Source organism: Aquarana catesbeiana, linkage group LG03 (assembly GCF_042186555.1).
Source record: "Aquarana catesbeiana isolate 2022-GZ linkage group LG03, ASM4218655v1, whole genome shotgun sequence".
NCBI lineage: Eukaryota > Metazoa > Chordata > Amphibia > Anura > Ranidae > Aquarana > Aquarana catesbeiana.
Genome location: NC_133326.1, coordinates 615,201,290 through 615,224,754, shown reverse-complemented (window position 1 = coordinate 615,224,754; position 23,465 = coordinate 615,201,290). Strand labels below are relative to the sequence as shown.

At 42.4% G+C, this 23,465-nt stretch overlaps 1 protein-coding gene across 3 annotated transcripts in view; it reads right to left on the bottom strand.

Annotated features, from left to right (window-relative positions):
• Positions 1-23,465, bottom strand: part of XPO7 (exportin 7) — a 93,134-nt gene that overhangs the window by 54,230 nt on the left and 15,439 nt on the right. For all 3 annotated transcript variants that reach the window (XR_012243011.1, XM_073622260.1, XM_073622259.1), the window contains exons 2-4: positions 15,757-15,903; positions 11,129-11,222; positions 5,975-6,141 (exon numbers count right to left, since the gene is read on the bottom strand). Coding sequence is in view for 2 of the 3 variants with exons in the window: in XM_073622260.1 (XP_073478361.1) it covers positions 5,975-6,141; positions 11,129-11,222; positions 15,757-15,903 (408 nt within the window). In the remaining variant the exon portion in view is untranslated. The remainder of the gene's footprint in view (positions 1-5,974; positions 6,142-11,128; positions 11,223-15,756; positions 15,904-23,465) is intronic.

The window sequence follows — 23,465 nt, the reverse complement described above, 5'->3', positions numbered from 1 at the left end:
TCGCAAGTAGAAACTGAATAGTCACGAAAATTCTCTTACGACAGACCAAAAAAAAAAAAAAATCGGAAGTGATGTCATATGTTGTAATGTATTTGTATTGTATATTCGGACGACAACTATACTGACTAAACGAAAATCATACGATCTGGAATCGTACGAGGAATATTTTCGGGTATGTCCGATCGAATAATATCGGATGAACGGTCGTGATCAGCTGTCAAAAGTAGTGTACACACGATCCGAATATCGTACGATCCTTCCTCGGACGACTGTTTTCGTACGATATTCGGATCGTGTGTACGGGCCATAGCAGTATGCGTTAAAATGGGGTTTATTACTTAATACAATCTTAAAATATTGTATCAAGTAAAAGCCTTAGATCCAGTTCACATATAGTGTGGCGACTAGGACACACTGAAAAAACAATTGTTTTCTGTGCGTCCTATTCACACTGCAATGCAGCCTCGGAGCTGTGCTGCAGCGATCCATGTTAAAATGCAGACCTGCTGCATTTTATCGCAGCGTACAGAACAGGATCACGTCACTGTATAGCAGAGCACCGCAAATAAAGTGGAGAAAGAAAAGAAAAAAAAAAAAAAAAAAAAAAAAAAAACACTGTGATGAGCTGAAACACACATCACAATGGCCCTTACGCCTGGCTCACTGAAGCAAGAATGGACAGCTGCTGAACACTAAACCACTGCGGTTTAGTGTGCGTGGCAGCTGCTGGGGCAGTGTGAACAGGCCCTCACATGATCTTATATGAAAAAATGATTTAGGTAGGAAAACAAATCATGGAGGTATTGTCAAGCCAACCGACGCTGCTGAATTTGATCTTGGCATCCAGGCATTAATGTACTCTGGTCATAAAAGGGCTGGCCATGCATGTTAAAATATGAATGTTGTCTGTAGAGCAAAAGAGAGATTGTACAATATGGGGTAATGCCTAGTAAACACGATCAGAAAATCTGACAAAAAAAAAAATTAAAATATACTGCTTTTAAAACGATAATCTGATCGTTAGTACACAGCTTTCGAGAACCGATCACAACAGTTCTGCACACATTTTTCTTGCACGATACCAGAATGAGCGATTTTCATTTAATCAATACAGTATTCATCCAGAAAATATATAAATTAACCACTTTAACCCCGGAAGGTTTTACCCCCCTTCCTGACCAGAGCACTTTTTACAATTTGGCACTACGCTGCTTTAACTGGTATTTACACGGTCATGCAATCCTGTACCCAAACAAAATTTGCATCTTTTACCCCACAAATAGAGCTTTCTTTTGTGGGTATTTGATCACCTCTGTGGTTTTTATTTTTTGCGATATAAACGAAAAAAGACGGAACATTTTGAAAACATTTTTTCTACTTTTTGTTATAAAAAAAAAAAAAAAAAAATTTTAGTCATACATTTAGGCCAAAAAGCATTCAGCCACATGTCTTGGGTATTTTTTTTTTGGTTTGCGCAAAAGTTATAGCGTCTACAAACCTTTTCTGGAATTTAGGCAGCTTTTAGTTTATGACTGCCTATCTCAGTTCTTGAGGTGCTAAAAATGGCAGGGCAGTACAACCCACCCCCCCCCAAATGACCTCATTTTGGAAAGTAGGCACCCCAAGGAAATTGCTGAGAGGTATGGTATTTTGCAGATCTCCCTTTTTGTCACAAAGTTTTGAAAATTGAAAATAAAAAGAGTACTCACCTTGCCTCTTAGCAAATAGCTTGGGGTGTCTACTTTCCAAAATGGGGTCATTTTTTTGGGGGGGGGGGGGTTGTGCTATCTGGACTCAGGGACTCCGAAACTGCGATAGGTAGCGAGGAGTGAAATCACCATTTTACGCCATTAGAAATCCTGAAGTCGGTGATTGGTTTCGGGGTCCCGTACGTGGCTAGGCTCCCAAAAAGTCCCACACATGTGGTATCCCCGTACTCAGGAGAAGCAGCAGAATGTATTCTGGGGTGTAATTTCACATATGCCCATGGCATGTGTGAGCAATATATCTATCTGCCTTTCAGCAAATAGCTTGGGGTGTCTCCTTTCCAAAAAGGGGTCATTTGGGGGGGGGGGGGGGGGGGTTGACCTGTCCTGGCATTTTATGCAGAACATTTAGAAGCTTATGCCACACACCACCCACTCTAACCACTTGAAGACAAAACCCTTTCTGACACTTTGTTTACATGAAAAAATATTTTATTTTTGCTAGAAAATTACTTTGAACCCCCAAACATTTTTTTAAAGCAAAGGCCCTACAGAAAAAAAAAAAAAAACAAAAAAAAACAAAACACACTTTTTTGGATTACAATGCATTAAAACACACTATATTGCCCAAATGTTTGGTAAAATATAAAAGATGATCTTATGCAGAGTAGATACCAAACACGACATGCTTTAAAAATTACTACATACATTTTTAAAAGCCTTTACAGGTTACCACTTTAGATTTACAGGAGGTCTACTGCTAAAATTACTGCCCACAATCTGACCTTCGCGGTGATATCTCACATGCATGGTGCAATTGCTGTTTACATATGACATGAGACCGACGCTTGCGTTCACCTTTGTGCCCAAGCATGGGGGGACAGGGGTGCATTTTTTTTTTTTTTTTTTTTTTTTTATACTGTTCTTTTTTTTTTAAATCATTTTTATTGTTATCACAGGGAATGTAAATATCCCCTATGATAGCAATAGGTGACAGGTACTCTTTTTAAAAAAAAGTTGGGGTATTTTAAACTCTAGATCTCTCCTCTGCATTCAAAGCATCTGACCACACCAAGATCGGTGCGATAAGATGCTTTCCCAATGGCGCCGTTTATATCCAGCAAAACTGAAGTCATGAAATGCTCGTAGCTCACAGTTTCTTAGGCCATAGAGATGATTGGAGTTGTTCTTGTCTTCGATCAGCTCTATGGTCAGCTGGCAGAACTATCGGCTGCATTCTCAGGTCCTCCGGTGGGACAGGAGAGCCTGAGAAAACCATAGAAGATGGTGGGACGTTCCCTCCCACTGCTTGTAAAAGCAGTCTATCAGCTAATTAGCCGTTAGGATTGTGTTTACATGTGGGCTGAACAAAAAAAAAAAAAAAGGGATTGATCGGTGGGTATGCCCACCATTAGAATACCGCCCTGCATCCACCCACTTCTAATGATGGGCATACATGCAGCGTTTTTTTTTTTTTATAACTGTGGTGGTGAAATCACCTCCTACAGCGCTGGAGTCGCTGAATTAGGTATCGTGAGAGCAAACGCTGTTGCTGTCAAGATAAATGAATCAGTGCTGCAGCTGAATGGCGTACCTGAAAAGAAAATGGTTAACAATAAAACACAGTAAAAGTATAAAATAACATACATTCCTGGGGTTTTACTACTTCCCAACTTTATCCAAAACCAAAAAAGTTTGATACACTTTGAAGCCTAACTCCAGGCAAAAAGAAAAAAAAAAAAAAAAAAAAACACACCCCTTGAAATTCTTGTTTTTGACAAGGGATAAAAGATGTAATACTTAGACCCCTTTCACACTGCGGGCGGTAGCGGTAAAGCGCCGCTTTTTGGACACTTTAAACTTCTGCTAGCGGCCGAAGAACGGGTTAGGCGTTAGGTGGCTTGAGAGGTGCTTTTCAGGCGCCATTCTTAGCACTAAAAACACCTGAAGAGCACCCCAGTGTGAAAGGGGTCTTAATCCTCACAGCAGGCTGCCTCTATCTGTGTGACTGGGTCCCCCCCGCAGCCCCCTCTTTACATAACTCCCAGTTGTGGTTGTATGCTTACCTCCTCACATAAAATGCAGGACTAACATCCCTGCATTACAGGTTATGCTACTGAAAGAGCAGAGAACAGCGGTAAAACATTTACCCCTTGCTGTGTACCGCGCCCAGCCCAGGGAAGGGAAGGGTTTATTATTTCCATCCCAAAAATGAGCTTTAAGAGGTTAATGGCTGACAATTAAATAGTGAATGCCCAGCAAAAGAACGTTCCATTTTTTTTACTTTTGACAATGGTTTTACCAGACAAAGCGAGGAAAAAGCTTTAACAAAAAAGACATAAGGTAGCTAAGACAGGGGAAGGTTAAAGGTTGGGGAGGTTGTTTTAAAAAGAACAAATGCATTGTGGAATAAGAAATCAAGATCTCAGAGGAGTTGCATAAAACAAAAAAAGAGTGTTTGTCCTAAAAACATTAAAAATATTCATAAACCGTCTAACATGTTAACACCCAAATCCAGGTGCATTCAGCTTGCATATTAATGCACATTGCATTAAGGTAGGCCATCTATTTTGAACAGGTTGCCAATGTACCCTAAAGCTCAGCCAAAACTGCACCTGGACATTTTTTTTTCCTGATGTTTCCTGGTTGTTCTTACATATCCTTACTCCTCTTTGTTATAATCCCGATAATGCATAACAAGGTGCATCTATAACCACAATGTACTGCTTAACCACTTCCCGCCCGCCCTATAGCGGACTGACGTCCGGGAAGTGGTTCTGTTATCCTGACTGGACGTCATATGACGTCCAGCAGGATAACATGCCGCCGCCGCGCGCCCCCGGGGGCGCTCATCGTGGCGATCGGTGGAGCGGTGTGTCAGCCTGACACACCGCTACACTGATCTTGGTTAAGATCCTCCGGCGGAGGCTCTTTACCACGTGATCAGCCGTGTCCAATCACGGCTGATCACGCTGTCAATGGGAAGAGCCGTTGATCGGCTTTTCCTCACTCGCGTCTGACAGACGCGAGTAGAGGAGAGCCGATCGGCGGTTCTCCTGACAGGGGGGGGTCTGCGCTGATTGTTTATCAGCGCAGCCCCCCCTCAGATCACCACACTGGACCACCAGGGATCGCCACTAGGACCACCAGGGAAGGGGCAACATGTGGATGGCCAGGTATGTACCCCATGGCCATCCACATGTGCCCAATCAGTGCTCACAAATGGGCACTGATTGGCACCATTATGTTCCAGATCTGCCCAGCAATGCCCCCAATATATTTTATATCAGTGCCCACCAGTGCCACCCACCAGTGCCCGTCATTGGAGAAAACGTACTTATTTACAAAAAATTTTAACAGAAACAAATCTTTTTTTATTTGTTACGCAAAAAATGAAAACCACAGAGGTGATCAAATACCACCAAAAGAAAGTTCTATTTGTGGGAACAAAATGATAAAAAATTTGTTTGGGTACAGTGTAGCATGACCGCGCAATTGTCATTCAAATTTTATATTTATATATATATATATACATACATATATATACACACACACACATATACATATATATATATATATATATATATATATATATATATACATACACACACACACACATACATATACATATACACACATATACATATATACACACACACATACATACACACACACACATGCATACAACGGTTTGCCTACAGGCCTGCTTTATAGAGCAACTCCACTTTTGTTAAGGAAGGAAAAAAAAAAAAAAAAAACATTCCCCTCTGGGTGATGTACATTCCACGGATTTTAGCAAATTTTGTTGCAGATTCCTACCTTTTGTTATTCTGAAGAAATAGTTGTGTTTGTCTGTGTCCATGTGCATCTGTATGGAAGTGATTTTAGAATTCTCAATCACATGCAAGGCTCCAATGAGGAAAGTGGCAAGTCCTATATCCCATTAGACGCAATTTCTCTTTGGAAGCATCTCACCAAAAATGACGTTTTTGTTGCAGGGGATGCCAAAAAATTGACTAGTATCTTAGTGCAGACTTCTGGGAAAATCAGTAAGCCAATCACTCAAGCAGGAAATGACACCAGGAGGGATGCTGTACACCATCTGTGTTCAAACTGCCTCGAGGTAGCCATATTGCATTTTACAGAAAATTACAGCGCTACAGATTTTAAAGGAAAGATAATTTTTAAGAACACTTGCTCATTTTTTTTTCCCCCACTGAAAGTGGAGTTATCCTTTAAGCTACATAATTTACGAAGTACACACTCACCTGTAGAAAACGTGTGACATCCACAATGACGCTGCGGAACACATACTCGTCCTTCTGACAGTCAAACCAGCCAAGTTTGGTGATGCGAGCATACAGCTGGATTAGGGCTTGGGTGACAAATGAAGCAAGTTTGGGGCGTGTAGCCAGGTAGTTCAGCACATAATTTCCTGAAAAGAAGGAGCAGACAGAATTAGGAGCTAATCTATAAGCTACGATCAAGGTTGTGGTTCACCTTTCTGGTAATGGGATCTACCAAACAAAATGTATAAGGTCTTGCAGTTTCAAGAATTATGTTAATTCAGGATCGTCTCTAACAGGATGGCCAAAGAAAAAAAAAAAAACCCTCACAGTACCTTTGTCTGTAAACACAGTTATCAAGGAGATGCCTGGTTATCTCAACTTGCCTGGAACATTTTAGCGGACATGCTCCTTCTCCCGCATTCCTCAAGCAAGTGTTTGGAGGTGGAGAAAAGTGCCGTCTGTCAAAGTAGCCGTCTCCTTTCTAGTTGCGTGGTCTGACAATCATGGGGGAGGTGAGCCCTGACTAAGGGTTAGCCTTAGACAGCCTTTAGAAGGATGGTAAAAAGTACTACAAGTAAGGGGCGGAACCCGAGTCATGAGGAGATGGAGGAATAAAAACCTGGTGCACCCTTGCAGGGTTTTTTCCGGTAAGAAAAAAAAAAAAAAAAAGTGTAGAAATCAGGTCTTCCTGAAAGAGCCTAATCCACATGCAGAGAGGAAAATTTTCTTATGGCGAACTGGTGCTGGGCAGAAGAATAATGACCTGGTTGAGATGAAAGGCAGAAATTACCTTAGTCAAGAAGGAAGTGCTGAACCTCATCACCACCTTGACCCTGTGCAGAACTAGAAGAAATGTCTTGCAGTATAGGGCCCCCAGTTCAGACACTCTCCTTGTAGAAGGGTTGGCTACAAAAACCATCATGTTATGGGTGGCTCACGGGTGAGAGTATAGAGACGGTCTCGAATAGGTAAAAAAAAAAAAAAATAATAATACACCACACAACTGCTTCTGAAGCACATATAGAATTGCAGTACATAGGTCTCAATTAGAAAGTGAGAGGCCAGCTGTTTCTGAAACAGAATTGAAAGCATTATAGAAATTAAACTCAGAGCTGCCCTTGACCCTCAAAATCTGTGTTACAACAGCCATGCCTTTAAAGCCAGCAACTGTGAAGCAGGGTGGCCAACAGATCTGCCTGGACCAGTGCAGGGCAATGAGGATCAATAGATTGCCCTCCATCTTGATCCTGCAGCATGTACACAGAAGAAATTTAAGGGGACATAGGCATAGATCAGGGTGTACTAGAGAATCCCTGAACCTGGGGACAAACCCATCTAGTTTGTTGCTGAACCCAGAAGTTCCACATACCTTGTTCTCCACCTGCAACACAGGTTCTGGAACACCATCATGGGTAGGGAACACTCTCCCAGGTCCAGGCACTGCCGGCTAAGGAAGTCTGCCTGCCATTTGTTTTGCCTAGAATGTACATGGTTGACAAGGCTGAAACGTGAAATTCTGGATTTTCTGTGGGTCGTCTGGTTCCTCTCCAATAATTCATGTTTTTTAGATATACTTTATTACTGTATACATACAACAAAATTTTTAATTCATGTTCACCACCACTGTGGAACTGTTCGACTGAATTCAGACTGACTGACCCTCCGGTAGGATGATCCAATGCTGCAGAGATGGCAAATTGCCTGAAGTTCAAGAATGTTAATCAGGAGACAAGACAACCAACTCCCCTGCACAAACAGGGTGCTCAGAGCTGCAATCCCTTGAAGGCTATGCAGATCAAATGCTTTATTTGAAAAGAGTTCTGAAGTCCGGCACTTTACCAAAGTGCCCTATGTATATGAACTGACACAAGACATGTGAGAAGTGAGACAGGAAACTTCAAGCAGTCACGGCTGAAATTTAGCACTACAACCATCTGATCTATGCAGGGGGAAACAACTTTGGGAACAGTTAGAAGTCTCTTAAAAAGGGATTTTGTTCAGTCAGACATGGCTTGAGAAGTAGGCTAACTAGTATTGGATGAACAGCAGGACTTTCCAGGGAGAACACAACTTTAGAAAAGGCTTCCATTTACATATTAGTTCAGTCAGTAAAGACAGATGCATTATCTACTGGAATTGTAACCGCCCTGTTAAGGTGGGACACTGCCAAATCCACAGTATGAATAAACAAATTCTGCACAAAATCCTCACCAAGTGGATACAAGGCTGGTAAATCTTTGAGAGGGGAGCAAACACCTTGAGAGGATATTTCTAACCTCCATGAAGAAAAAGTGGGAAAAGCTGGTGCAACGGAAAAAAGTTTTAAATGACTCAAGACTGGAAACAGCACTGGTAGAAGCAACAGGCTGATAGCTTTAGAGTGAAGCACATCGCATTAAGAGACAAAATGCTCTCCTTTGGGTTTGGGGATAATATCAGTAAATTGTTATATCGCAAGGGGCAAGCTCCTCAGTCAATGTCTGGAGCAAATCAATCAGCCTCTGCAGCCGAAGGCTCATAAGCCACTGAGGCCATGAGGCTATTCAGAATCTGCAGGAGAGGTTGCAGGAGCACACTTGTGGCCTCCGATCAGTTGGCAAATAACTGGGGGATTTTGAGTCATAAAATCTCACATGACTGTGGTAAAGACCTCAGCCGAGAGAGCCCAGTCACACCCCACAGAGCCAAGGAGGACTCTGAGAATGAAAACAGACTAAGATCAGCTGATAAAACATTCCTGGCTACACCCACAGCAAACCCAGACGGTTAGTCCTGGTTCACACTGTTGCGACTTCTCATACGACTGACTGCAATGTTATGCAACTTTCTGTGTTACACAATTGAACACAAGTTGCAAAAAAAAAAAAAAGTTCCTGCACTACTTTTCTGGGTTTTCCTTGCGACACAACTGCCTGCAATGTTAAAAGCACAGAGGTCACAAGGAAGTAGTTTCTTTGTCTAATTCGTAAGTTCAATAATGTGTGTCACACTTTGTATCATTATGATTTGTCAAAGTCGCAAAACCTCAAAGTCACATGAAAGTCGCATTGAGGTTGCAAGCAAATCTCACTTTAGGGTTGCAGCAGTGTGAACCAGCCTTAGCCTGGAGGTGACTAAAGTTACTGTAAGCGTGAAGCAGGAACAAATTGAACATTAACCACTTCCATACCGGGCCAATTCTGGCATTCCTCTCCAACATGTAAAAACCTACTTTTTTTAGCTAGAAAATTACTCAGAGCCCCCAAAACATTACATATAGTTTTTTTTTTTTTTTTAGCAGAGACGCTAGGGAATAAAATCATTATTAATAGCAATTTTTCACATGCAATTTAAAATAAAAAAACAAACACTTTCATGAATTAAAAAAAAACAGTATTTTACCCCATATTTTGTAGAATGTGAAAGATGTTACGCCGAGTAAATAGATACCCAACATGACACACTCACCGAATGGTGCAAAACTTCGGTACATAAAAATCTCCATAGGCTATGCGTTAAACATTTTTAACAGTTTACAGAAGAGGTCTTGTGCTAGAATTATTGCTCTCACTCCAACGTTCATGGCGATACCTCACGTGTGGTTTGGATGCCGTTTACATATGCGGGCGTGACCTACATATGTGTTCGCTTCTGCACGCAAGCACAAGGGGATGGTGTGCTTTAAATTTTTTTTTTTTCTTAATTTTTTTTTTTCGTTACTTTGAAACTTGCCCTGTAATTTTGTCTTTTTTTGATCACTTTTATGACAGATAATCCCAAAGTTTACCCCACTCCTCCTTCCCCCACCACCGCCCCAGTCACAAAGCGCAGCGCACTTGTCGCATGCATAGCAGGGAACCGGCTGTGAAATCGCAAGTCTTCAGTGCTGGTGTTCTGTCAGATAGTACCTGGGATGTACTGTGCATGCGCCGACGGAAGAAATTTTTCTGTCAGATTGTGCCACGCGCTGCCGAGGTGTGTTCATGACGGTGAGGGGTGGATTTGTTCATGTTGGGTGCGGATTTTTAAAAGATGGGCACGCCCCGCAAGCGTCCAGGAAAAGAATGGAAGAATAAAATTTTTTTTTGCAGCACTGGCCATCTTTGCAAAATCCACCCCCATCTTTGCAGCACTGCCCATTATTTAAAAACTCGCCCCCGACATGTACAAATCCGCCCCTCACCGACATGGATATGCCTCGCCATCGGCAGGCACAATCTGACAGGAAAATTTCTTCCGTCGGCTATTGTGCACAGGCGCCGTCTCAACAGCTGATTGTAAAAAAAAAAAAAAAAATCTGTTGTGTTGTTCCGTGCGGTGCATGCGCAGTACATCCCGGGCACTTCTCGATATCGGGCACTATCCGATAGAACACCGGCTTTCTTTAACCAGGATGGCGGCAGGAGCACCTGAGAGATTGAAAAATCGTTTTGGGTGAATTCGTGGACAGGCAGGTATCCTAAAATTTAAAAGTCAGCAGCTACAGCATTTGTAGCTGCTGACTTATTTTTTCTGAAGGAGCCAGGAGCTTCTCTTTAACTGAAGAAAGAAATGACCAAAAAAAAAATGTGCTAGCAAAAAATTTAAGTTAGTCTCACAGCAGAGTTGTAGATAAGACATTAGCAAAAAAACCTGTAACATTCTGGTAGTGGGAGAGGTTACCCTGGACTGGCCTAAAGAGCTTGTGTGCAAATGTTCCTCAATGGACGAGAGAGAATTGGAATAAACCCATACTTATTCTGGGTCAATAGCTCAAAGTATTGACAGCAAAGGGTTATGACAGACAGGAACTAGCATTTGAAGAAAGAGTAAAACAATGGTAGCCTACAAAGTTTCTTTCATGAAAGGTTTCATTCAAATATAGGTGAAGCGGTTAATAAAAATGCCATATAAAGAGATCCACACAAACACGACATTAGAAATGATAGAAAATCTATTTGCTTTAACTAGAGCGCTTCTTCAGCCAATAAAATAAATAAATAAAAAAATAATCCCTGCTTTATAATACTGTCTATAATTACTAAAAAGAAAGTCCCCAGATCCTTCATAGATCAGAAATCATTCAATGTATTTGTGCCGTTCATGAGTTTGTCAAGTTTAACACTTTGGGTCACATCACAGCACACTGACTGAAAGCATATGCTGTATACTCACGTATATCGATCCTCTGCTCCAGCGGGAGGGGATTGCTGCTCCGGGACACTAGTTTGGTTAGACATGTGGCAGCAAGAAGCTGGGAATATGAAGACTGGAAAGAAAGAAAAAGGAAATGTTAGCTTATACAGTGAGTTCCTAAAAACAATGCAAACACTGACACTTTTGAAATGTATATCTTGTAGAGTAAACAAGCAGTAAACCCACTTATCCACTTAAGGAACAGGCCTATTACTGACTTTTCACAAGTAAAAATCATTTTTTTTTTATTAAACATTAAAACAATGCTAGGAATTGCACTAGCTCCCAAGTTGATATAACACAAATTCCATAGACTACAAAATTAGTAAAGCATAGTGTACTCCTCTATTCAATCTGCTCAAGCTACAGAATCTGCCAGACAGAAAGCGCAAGGAGGTTTCTAAAGCATCTCAGTGCAAACAATAAGGCAAAAAACAAAAAAAACAAAAAAAACAAAACAACATTTTTTGCTAGAGAATTACTTAGAACCCACCCCCCCCCAAATATTATGGCACAGGGAGCCATCCCTGCCAGGAGAATACAGTGATTATTGCTAGAGGCTATATCCGCTGCCAATAATTGCACGTAAAGTTCCAATATGCTGGCTGTACCCCAGTCGATCAATAAATCAGCTTGGGTACAATCAGCCTGCCCATAGATGGTTCAAATATTGGCTGATACCTGCTGAACCAGATGAGCTATGGCCAGCTTAACATTACTCACATGGGCCATTAAAAACAAAACAAAAACCGATTGACTGCCAGTATGTGAGATAACATGGCAATAAAAAATAAAGGCAGAAGTGATATTGCCCCAATTTGCAGCCAATGCAGCTTAAAAATTCGAAGCAGATTGCTGCAGAAATTGCATCCCTTTAAACAGTGAAACCTTAATTTTTCAATGACAGCATCAGTTACAATATACATCTTGTAGTGACATATGCTGGAGCAGTAGGCTGGACACAAACAGTTACTGTTCCTGGGACTCCAATACGTTATGTGACCACTCGGATGTGCTCAGGATCAGTCTCCTCTTGTTAGACTTTCTCTTATATCAAATAGTTCATAGATTCTCTTCCTGTACAGAATCGTTCAATAAAGTGGGCCAGGTTACAATCATCTTTGGCCAGGATAAAAGACTGACACATGACTAAAATGTGAAGCACAGCACAGGGTGCCTTTAGGGACCTCACTGACCCAGTCTCCGCAGAATACAGATACAACCTTTACACATCAGCTCTTACCTAGGAGACTTTAGATTTCTGCATCTCTCTGCAAGAACGCAGAATGCCGATTTAGAGAAGACATGCAGGAGGGGTGCAGGGTATTGTCAGGGCATGGCAGAGTATTGGCAGGGCATGGCAGAGTATTGGCAGGGCATGGCAGAGTATTGGCAGGGCATGGCAGAGCATTGGCAGGGCATGGCAGAGCATTGGCAGGGCATGGCAGAGCATTGGCAGGGCATGGCAGAGCATTGGCAGGGCATGGCAGAGCATTGGCACTGCTGCCATCTGATCTCTCCCCTCCACTGTACAAATCAGTACACAAAGGGGAGAGAGAAACCGGCGTCATGACATGACGCTGGTTTGTTTACATCATTTGACGGAGCGATCACGTGGTAAACGGCCGCCGGGAATACCAAGATGGCCGCCGCCCCGGAGCTAGGCCGAAGCTGACGATCCGTTGCACCCCTATGCAGGACAGATTTAGTTCAGTAACTTCAAAACCCAACTCCAGCCAAAACTTTCTTTTTTCAGTTGAGTAGAATGTAGAATTGTTAGCACTTCCTTTAAAAGCTGTATTAAACCCAAAAATGTAATATACTGCAGCTTACCAATTATTAGACCTGGTGGCTGCCTTTTTTTTTTTTTTTTTTTAATATGGTCTTCCCTATGTTTTCACCTGGTGATGCCAGTAACACACCTCCTGTAGAGAGCCCCCACTCTATATGAAAGGGGTTGTAAACTTTTAAACCCTTTTTTAAAAATAAAAAAGAAACATGTTATACTTACCTGCTCTGTGTAATTTTTTTGCAGAGCAGCCACGATCCTCTTTTTTGTGGTGTCCTCCCGGCGCTCCAGGCCCCCCCCCTCTTCATTGGGTGTCCCCACAGAGCCACTTTCCATGGGGGCACTGGTGTGGGCGCGCTCCCGAGTCCCGCTGCTGTCTCAGTTGACAGACAGCGAGACTTGGCCCTGCCCCTGCATCACTGAATTGTATTGACTGCAGCGGGAGCCAATGGCTCCTGCTACTATAGACACCCGCTGCGCTTGTGCACATCACTGGATCGAATCGGGCTAGGGAAAAAAAAAAAAAAAAAAAAGAAAGAAAGAAAGGAGGGGGAGGGGCGTGTCTGCGGGGAGCTTAATGCACATTCACCTTAATGCATAGAATGAATGCATTAAAGGTTAAAAATCTTGAGGGTTTACATCCACTTGAAGGAGCACAGGGGCACCATCGGGCAGCAGCATTGTCATTCTGGGGAGAGAGGTGCGTTAGATGCATTAGCAGATTTAAATACACCAACAAAATTGTAGCTGAAACACTTTATAATCAGTTACAGCAAGCAGTTTTGTTCCTTTTGGGATAAACATTTTATATGAAAAAAAATTTAAAAAGTCAAATAGCACCCCCTTCAGTGGTAAATGGTTTGGCTCAACCCTCTGCTACATGTGCAGGATAGCATGTTTTTGAAAAACAGACTTCCTGGCTGAATCATCAGGTGAAAATGTAAGAAAGCTAAAAAAAAAAAAAAAAAAAAAAAAAAAAAAAGAAGAAGAAGAAACTATGCAGCCATCACGTGCAAGGTTTGGAAACATTGCCAGATAATAAAGGTTTGCTTTTGGGTTTAAAGTGGAATCACTTTTGAAACTTGTACCTACAGGTAAGCCTATAGCGAGACTTACCTGTAGGTACAGTGAATATCTCCTAAACTTTCACTGTTTAGGAGATATTGACATAACGTGCAGCTGGTGATGACACTGGCGCATGCGCTCTGAAGGGACTGCATACCACACTGGACCTTCAGAGCTCCGTACGCATGTGTGGAAGTGATGTCACTGCGGCCCGGCCATTCATATAGCCAAAGTCTGAGAAGCCAGAAGGAAGGCCAGGTGAAGATGGCAGTGCCAGGGAACCGTGACAGTACTGTGCTGGAGGGCTCCATGTACACCATGGTTTAACCCTTCAATGGGACCCATCGTTTGTTATTTTTCTAGCAGTTTACTACAGCTTTAAATTTGGAAGCATATTTGTGGTTCAGCAGAGCAGATTTTTGTCATTTTTAATGCTCTGTCTAAAGGAAAAATTCCCTTATAGGTTCACTGTGGTAAAGTCCAACTTCAGGGCCATTGGTCCCTCTAATGACAGGTTTGACCACACAGCTGTCCCACCCTACAAACCAGTCAAGATTCACCCTACAAAAGAGAAAAGAAAGAAAAGAGTACAGCACCCCTGCCAATCAATCTGTGATCAGATGTATTGTAGTTTCATGAGACCCAGAGAACTAGAAAACCAAGTTTTTTTTCTTTGAAAAGTGTAAAAGGAGCCCCCCCCCTCCATAATTCAGGTCCTCTGAAGAGGCGGCAACCACTATACCTCCGTCACAAAGGGGGAAAGAAAATGGCACCACCACACTGCAGGAGGATTACAGCAGTTGGGACAACCTGGGTCCCAAGCAAGGCCGCCAAGGACAGTACTCAACCGTGTTGTTGCAAGTGCATGGATACGGCTACAAACGCCTCAATCAGGTCAGAAATTTGAAGCTGACCTGTGTCCTATGCACACTAATTAGCCGCCCCCCCCCCGTTCTGCTCTTGACCTACAGTATAATGTGTGTGAGGGCCGGTGCAGACCGCATTAACGCAGTCCAGATGTGTTCCAATGCGTTTCTACATGCATGTTTTTTACTGCATTCTTGGCGTTTTCTGTGCATTCCCCCAAACTTTCCTGTTTTTTTTTCCCCTATTGCGATGATGCATTTCAGTGCGTTTTTGATGCGATCCAGCACAGTTCTGTGCAGAAGAAAAATGCAGCATGTTCTACATTTTTTTCTGCACTGGAACTGACTGCACTGGTTTTAATTAATCCACATAATCTACTGTCCACATTTTTGATTAAGAAAAAACCACACTGGATTGCATCTGGTGTGAACCAGCCTTCAAAGTTAGAGATGAGGAGAGTGGGAGGCTTGGAGTAAATTAGCAAAAGAAAAACGGGAAGGGGTGACACTAATCAGTCCACTTTAATGCTGAGTGCATTTGTTGCAGATCAACTGATTTTTCTATACTATAACCATTTCAGCTTACCTACCTGTACAACCCCTATGAACCAGAGCAATGTTTACATTTCTGCTTAATATAACAAGCAGGACAAACAAAGACTTCTGCTGGCAATACTGTCGGCGCTGAAAAATACAAAATAAATGTGGCTTATCCTAAAAAACCTAATGACTATTCTAGTAGAAAGCAGATTATACCATCTGATATAAAGACAGCCACTAGAAAGGGAATTTAGATTTATACCAGACAAATGAAGAATGTCAAAAAGTTAAAGTCATTATCTTTTCCCCCATAATGCATATTTCACCTGAAGTTTTTCCATACTTACACTTCCCCTCTCCAGCAGCAGCTGACACTTGCTCAAACACTCTGGGCTGTTGGTAAACTCCACCAGGGCCTTCTCAGCCTGCAACCGTGTGCTGGTGTCTGTGGTCTCATAGAGCTGTTTGCACAGGATCTCTAGCTGGGCTAGACTCTGCCAAAGAGAGAAAATAACAAATATGGCACACGTTATTCAGAGGAATAGAAGTACGGCTACAGCTCACTTAAAGCAGATTGACAAGCAATGGTTAAAAAAGGATGATGTATTCATTAAGCACTCCTTAACCGGGCCTCTTTTTTAGATGTGTTTACAAGTTAAAAACTTTTTTTTTTTTGCTAGAAAATTACTTAGAACCCCCAAACATTATAAAATTTTTTTTCTAACACCCTAGAGAATAAAATGGCGGCCGTTGCAATACTTTGTCACACTGTATTCGTGCAGCAGTCTTACAAGCGCACCTTTTTAAAAAAAAAAATACATTTTTTGAATTAAAAAAATAAGACAACAGTAAAGTTAGCCCAATTTTTTTTTTTTTTTTGCAGACAAACACGCAGCACTGGGGGGGGTTGCAGTGTTTCCCCATTGGCTTGAACAGGATGCAGGCTTGTTGACCACTGTTCTAAGCATCCTGGGGAGCTTTTGCTGCAGACGTGATGCAGCCACAGCATGTAAACACTCCGGTCTGTTGCCATTTTCAGCGAAGGAACAGTAAAACCAAGGCTCAACCACTCATATTTACCACCCCCCAAATGCACATCTAAATGAGGCATAAAGCAGAACTAAGATATATTTTTGATTGCAAACACTCTAAAATTGCTGAATTCATACTTGCAAACATGTGCTACCCATAATATTAATCAGTTTTTTTACAGCAAAGGATTACCACAATAAAAACGCACGACCGAAGCAGTATTATAAATGCTGACAGTAATAAAGGCCTCATGTACGCTGCTGCTGCTAAAGGGATGTTCAGAGGCAGTTGGACACTTTTTTCAACTGCCCCTGAACTCATCCAATGTTATATTATGTGTACATGTACACAGGTTCGCTTAATGTCGTTTTTAGGCAGTTGCGTTTATAGGCCTTTTTTTTTTAAAGGCAAAAAGAGTTCAGACACCGAAGTTTCCGACGTTTCGGGCAGCTAAATGCGGTAACCCACGTTTAGTTTATAGGTGTTTTTTGGCCATTAAAAAAAAAAATATATATATATATATATATATATATATATATATATATATATATATATATATATATATATATATATATATATATATTTAGAAACGCTTCTAAAAACGCAAACGCGGCATGTAAATGTGGCAAAACGGACGTTTTAAACGTGGGTTACGATCTGACAAGTTAGATCGTTCAGGAGAGGTTGTAAAAACGTTCCGTGTACATGAAGCAGAACTATTCCAGAAGTCCCGTTCAATGCCAGAAATCCTCGGTGCCCATACCCTCTGAGATAGCAAGTAGCCCCGGCATGATTTCAGTGGGAGAAAACTGTTGGAATGACGTAAATGCGTTTATGAGATTAAGAAAGTCTAACTGTTGTACTACACAACATCGTCATGGTATAGAAAAATATTTAAAAGGAAATCTGTCACAACAAAAGTTATATTTTGACAATAAATTCGTATTTTTGTTGAGTCTCTCCGTGTCTAATAAATAGAACGCTCCATTTTTTCTGCTGGCATACTAAATCTACTGAAATCAGCCAGCATCAAAACTCACCATTTAATGCAACTTTCCACTACAGTATGAGGATCCAAGCACACTAAAAAAAGCCTGAAAAACACTCACAATGTTTTTGTTCCAGCTTTTTAGAGCTTTCTTTTCTGCTGGCAAAACTCTCAAAAACGCTTTTTTTTTTCTGCTCCTAGAAGTTGAAGCTTCAAAAACACTTCTAGACTAAATAGTGTGCATAAACACCATAGGATAACACGATTTGCTGCTAGAAGCAGAAAACAAACAAAAAAAGCTCAAAACTGCTGCTAGGAGAGGTTTTTTTTTTTAAGCTAGTGTGCATGGAGCCTAAGGCCTCATGCACACAAGACGCCGGCACAAACTCTGCTGAACACGTTTTTAAAAGCTGAAACCAGCATTTAGAAATGCCTGTTTTGCAGCGTTTGCGTCTAGAAGCGTCTGCAGAGCAGAGAATGACATTTTTCGACCCAACTTTGGGGCCCCGTACCTCGGGGCCACTTGGTGCTAACACTGTGGAACTAGCACTACAACATATCCAAATTTGGGGTTCCTAGCACTAAGTGGCCCCGAGATATGGGGCCCCAAAGTCAGGTCACAAAATGTCAAGCACTTCTGCAGCAGAGAATGACATTTTGTGGCCCGAATTTGGGGCCCCATATCTCGGGGCTACTTGGTGCTAGGAACCCCAAATTTGGATATAGCGTTAGTTCAACTGTGTAAGCACACCAGATTTGGGGTTCCTAGCACCAAGTGGCCCCGAGATATGGGGCCCCAAATTCATGTTGCAAAGGGAATGACATTTTGTGACCCGACTTTGGGGCCCCATATCTTGGGGCCGATTGGTGCTAGCAACCCCAAATTTGGATATGTTGTAGTGCTAGTTCCACTGTGTTTGCTTACCAAATTTGGGGTTCCTAGTGGCCCCGAGATATGGGGCCCCAAAGTCGGGTTGTAAAAAACACTTATAAATGCAAACGCGGCTAAACACGCTACCGGCATTTAGCCGTGTTTGGCGTCTGAAACGTGGAAAACTTTTGCGTCTGAACCCATTTTTTTGCTTCTGGAAAAACGAGGTTAAACACAACTGCCTAAAAACGCCAAAAAACCAGACTGTGTACTTGCACACATAGGATAACATTGAATGGGTTCAGGGGCAGTTGAAAAAAAAGTGTCCAACTGCCTCTGAACACGAGTTTAACAGCGTCTCGTGTGCATGAGGTCTTAGGAAGGGACCCCCACACTTTTTTCCCCGGAAGTTCTCATTGCTGGCAATTCTTTTCCCTACATTCAGCTGTCAACGGGGAACCCCGCTGACAGTCGAGTCATTTGTTAACCCACTTCCGAACCACCGCACGATGATGTACGTCCTTTACTTTGAAGGGGAATATTGTTGTTATGGCAGCAGCTAGCTGCCATAACCCCAGTGTCCTCTTCTTCAGCCGGCGGTCCGGCTTCCGATAAAAGTGGTCTCTGTGGTGGATTTGCCGCGAGATCACTTTATCGGCGGCAGAAGAGGGCCGCCGCTCTCCGGTGCCCTCCGCCGCTTACCGGAGCCGTCGGCAGCAGCGGAGGCAATCGGATCTTCACCCTTGCTGGGCATGGAGACGAGAGAGGGGAAGATGGCCCCCACCTGTCTCCATAGCATCGCTGGGCGGAAGCGACGTCAAAACGTCACTTCTGCCCACAGCTCTTAAAAGCGCCATTTTTCTTTTTCATTTTTTAAAATTAAAATAAATAAGAAAAAATAAATAAAAAATTTTAAACTCCCCGTCATGCCGAGCTCATGTGCAAAAGCGAATGCATACGCGAGTAGGGTCTGCATATGAAAACGGTGTTCAAACCACACACGTGAGGTATCGCCGCGATCGGTAGATTGAGAGCAATAATTCTAGCACTAGACCTCCTCTAACATGCAACCTATAGAATTTTTTAAACGTCGCCTATGGAGTTTAAGGGTAAAAGTTTGACGCCATTCCAAGAGCGGGCGCAATTTTGAAGCGTGACATGTTGGGTATCAATTTACTCGGTGTAACATTATCTTTCACAATATAAAAAAAAATTGGGCTAACTTTACTGTCGTCTTATTTTTTAATTCAAAAAAATGTATTTTTTCAAAAAAAAAAAAAAAAAGGGGCGCTTGTAAGACAGCTGTGCAAATACGGTGTGATAGAAAGTATTGCAACGACCGCCATTTTATTCTCTAGGGTGTTAGGGTAAAAAAAAAAAGTATAATGTTTGGGGGTTCTAAGTAATTATCTAGCAAAAAAACACACAGTTTTTAACTTATAAACAACAAATCTCAGAAAGTGGCTCAGTCCTTAAAGTGGGGTTCCACCCAAATTTTGAACATTATCTCTATGCATTCTCTTCCTTGCCTAGATGCTGACATGCTGTGTAAAAAAATTTAAATCGCCGTAATTACCTTTTTTTTCTAATCTTCTTAGCACTCCCTGGTTTTCCTCCCGTGGGAGTAGGCGTGTTTCTAGCCTTTCCCAGACCTCCCACAGTCCCCTGGGAGCTCGTCTCAGGCTTCCCAGCATGCATTGTGCAACAGTGTCATCACAACATCTCAGTGAATGCTGGGAGCACAGCATTCACCGCATCCAGGAAATACATGCTTGTGGGCTTCAAATGCCCACAATGAAGATGGAAACCGCCTTCAGTGAATTTTATAAGTTATTCTTTACAACGAAATCGGACACAGGCGGACTTATTACACAGAACATGTGAGTAGATAATCATGAGAAGAAAAGTTTGTGAATGAACTCCAAAAAAAAAAAAAAAAAAAAAAACACGATAGATAGGTGGACCCCCGCTTTAAGTGGTTAAGGATGCGGCAGCCGGCCTGCTGACCCACTCCTTGACCACCAGCTATCCACTGATTGATAAACAGGAGCGGCAGGAGGAGGGGGTTGAACATCCTCGTAGATCACTGCGCCGATCTGACCCAGAAGTGGGAACAGGTACTTGTCAAAACACACACACATTTCAACCCCACCCCCCCCCCCCAAAAGTGGCAAATGTGGCAGTGGAGGATGTAAACAAGTGGAACTTCTCCTTTTGAGTGAAGTTCTGCTTTAAGGATGTCGGCAGCTGCCCGCTTCTTTTTAAAACGCTAACACTTTTGTAAATGTTCCTAAACACAAAAACACCAGCAAAAGGGCTAAATATTTCTGAGCGGTTTGAGTGTCTAGTTTGCATGGAGACGACTGAATCAAAAAGAGCCCAAAGCACTAATTTCCCCTACCAATTATCGAGGAATGGCCACTAGTTTAAAAAACTGTGCCCCACACCAAAGAAAAAAAAAAAAAGGGAGGAAAGGGTAGAGTGCAAACTAGTTTCCAGTAATTGATTGTGGTATCGCTGCAGCGGACCTTTCTCCTTTACTGACTTGCCATGCCTTGTTCAGCGCTGGGTCTGCTTGAAAACAGCCGTATTTGTTAAAGCAAGGGGGTTTTGTTTTCCATGTGTCAGTAAGTAGTACAATAGTGACATCAGCAAATCTCACTCCAAAATGTCCCGAGACTAGCAATCACAGGCAGCAGAGCCTATGGCCGGCCATACATGGTTCAAATTGTTAATGGGCAGGCTGAAAGTGCCAAGTTAATCAACTTGGGTACAACCAGCCTGCCGGATTCTCTTGCAATTATCACTAATGGCTGCTATGGCCACTAGCAATAATCACTGTCTTCTCTTCTGGCTACCCCCAGGAGAAGACAATGGCCCGGCAGGAGTTATTCCCAAATCAACACTGTGTGTTAATGGGGGAAATCAAGCAAATTTCTTTCCTGCAGCCACAGAAATTCGCTGTGTATGGCCAGCCCTAAAGTTTTTCTCAATGTATTAAATTTTCTGTTTTTATTTTTTTTACCTTTATTTTTACCTGGAACTGGACGGAACACTTCCTGTCTAAAGCCTGTTATACACTGGGGGATGATTTACTAAAACTGGAGATTGCAAAATCTGGTGCAGCTTTGCATGGTAGCCAATCGGGTTTTAACTTCATGTTGTTCAATGATGTTTCGACAAAAAAAAAAAAAAAATAAAAAATAAAAAAATAAAATTATAATATATATATATATATATATATTTTATTTTATTTATTTCAGGTACTTATATAGCGCCGTCAATTTACGCAGCGCTTTACATATACATTGTACATTCACATCAGTCCCTACCCTCAAGGAGCTTACAATCTAAGGTCCCTAACTCACATTCATACATACTAGGGACAATTTAGACAGGATACAATTAACCTACCAGCATGTCTTTAGAGTGTGGGAGGATATATATATATATATATATATATATATATATATATATATATATATATATATATATATATATATATATATAAAAAATAAAAAACCATGGAAGCCAATTGGTTTCTATGCAGAGCTGCACCAGATTTTGCACTCTCCAGTTCTAGTAAATCAAGTTTTTTTCCGTTCAACCCAGCGAATTGAACAAAAAAAAAAAAAAAAAAAAGCCTGTCAGAGCCTCTGTATTAACGATCCGACAATAGTACAGCGATCTCCCCCCGCTGAGCTGTTGTGTTCCGACAGGCGGACGGCCCCCCGCCAGAACACTGATCAGTTGCTGGTTTTCCAGCATGCTCAACCAACAGAAGCTGGCCAAAATGCCAGCTTCTGTCAGACCGGTCTCCCATACACATGGGTCGAATGTCAGCTGTTTATTTATCTATTTCAGGTACTTATATAGCGCCGTCAATTTACGCAGCGCTTTACATATACATTGTACATTCACATCAGTCCCTACCCTCAAGGAGCTTACAATCCAAGGTCCCTAACTCACATTCATATACTAGGGACAATTTAGACAGGATCCAATTAACCTACCAGCATGTCTTTGGAGGGTGGGAGGAAACCGGAGTACCCGGAGGAAACCCACGCAGGCACAGGGAGAACATGCAAACTCCAAGCAGGTAGTGTCGTGGCTGGGATTCGAACCAGTGACCCTTCTTACTGCTAGGCGAGAGTGCTACCACTACACCACTGTGCCGCTGTTTTTTATTGTCACCCGGCATTCGGCCCGTGTGCTCAGGGCTTTAGAGTGGCTCCACTATCTATGGAGGAACAACAAAAGACACCCTTGGATAGCGGCACTGTCTGGTGAGGGTAGTGTTAGATGGACTAGTAGGTTTAGGGTGCTTTAACACTACTCAGTTGGGAAAAAAACAAAAAACAAAAAAAAAAAAAAAAGCACTGTACAGGTACTTAGTTTTGACAGGTACTCCCTACTTCTACTCCAAATGCCTAGGCGATTGGAGAGGAAGTTCTCTGCCTGCCCGCCAAACCACCCACCTCCCCTGTCCATTCCCCTGCCCCCAACATCGTGGGACACGTCAAAGATCCCAGCAGGCTGTGGGACCATTCCGATCACACATTTGCAGTAGGGAGCTGGCTGTAAAGCTGCAAGGAAACAACTGGCTTTCCACAGTAAACATGCCAACGTCAGGGAGCCAAACACTGGTGAAGAGCCAGCTTGGATGAGGACAGCTCTGCATCTCTGCACAGGCAAGTGTCCTTTTAATAAAAGTTAGCAGCTACAGTATTTGAAGCTGCTGACTTAATTATTTACAAACTGACTAAGGCTGGGTTCCCACTATTGCGAATGGGATGCAAGTTTCTCACATCCAATTCGCATGTCAGGAGACTGATCGGCTCGCGATGGAGCCGGTTCACATATTTCAGGGGCAGCTGCGGAGCCAATTGCACGAGAGTCCTGTGCATCTATTGGTCCATTTCAAGTCCAAATTCAGCCAAAACTTCAGACCTCAAAAAGGTGAACAGGGACATACCAGACCCCGGCTGTGAGCTGCTCCGCACGGCGATGTGAACCCAGCCTGAAGCTCCTCTTTAAGCTCATTGGATGAACAAGAGAAAAATCGAGCCATGTCCGGAAACCTTTAGCTGTCACACATCAGATACACAGGTCTGAGGCCACAGACACACTCACATACCAGAAGTCCACAGCTATATTTCAGGAGG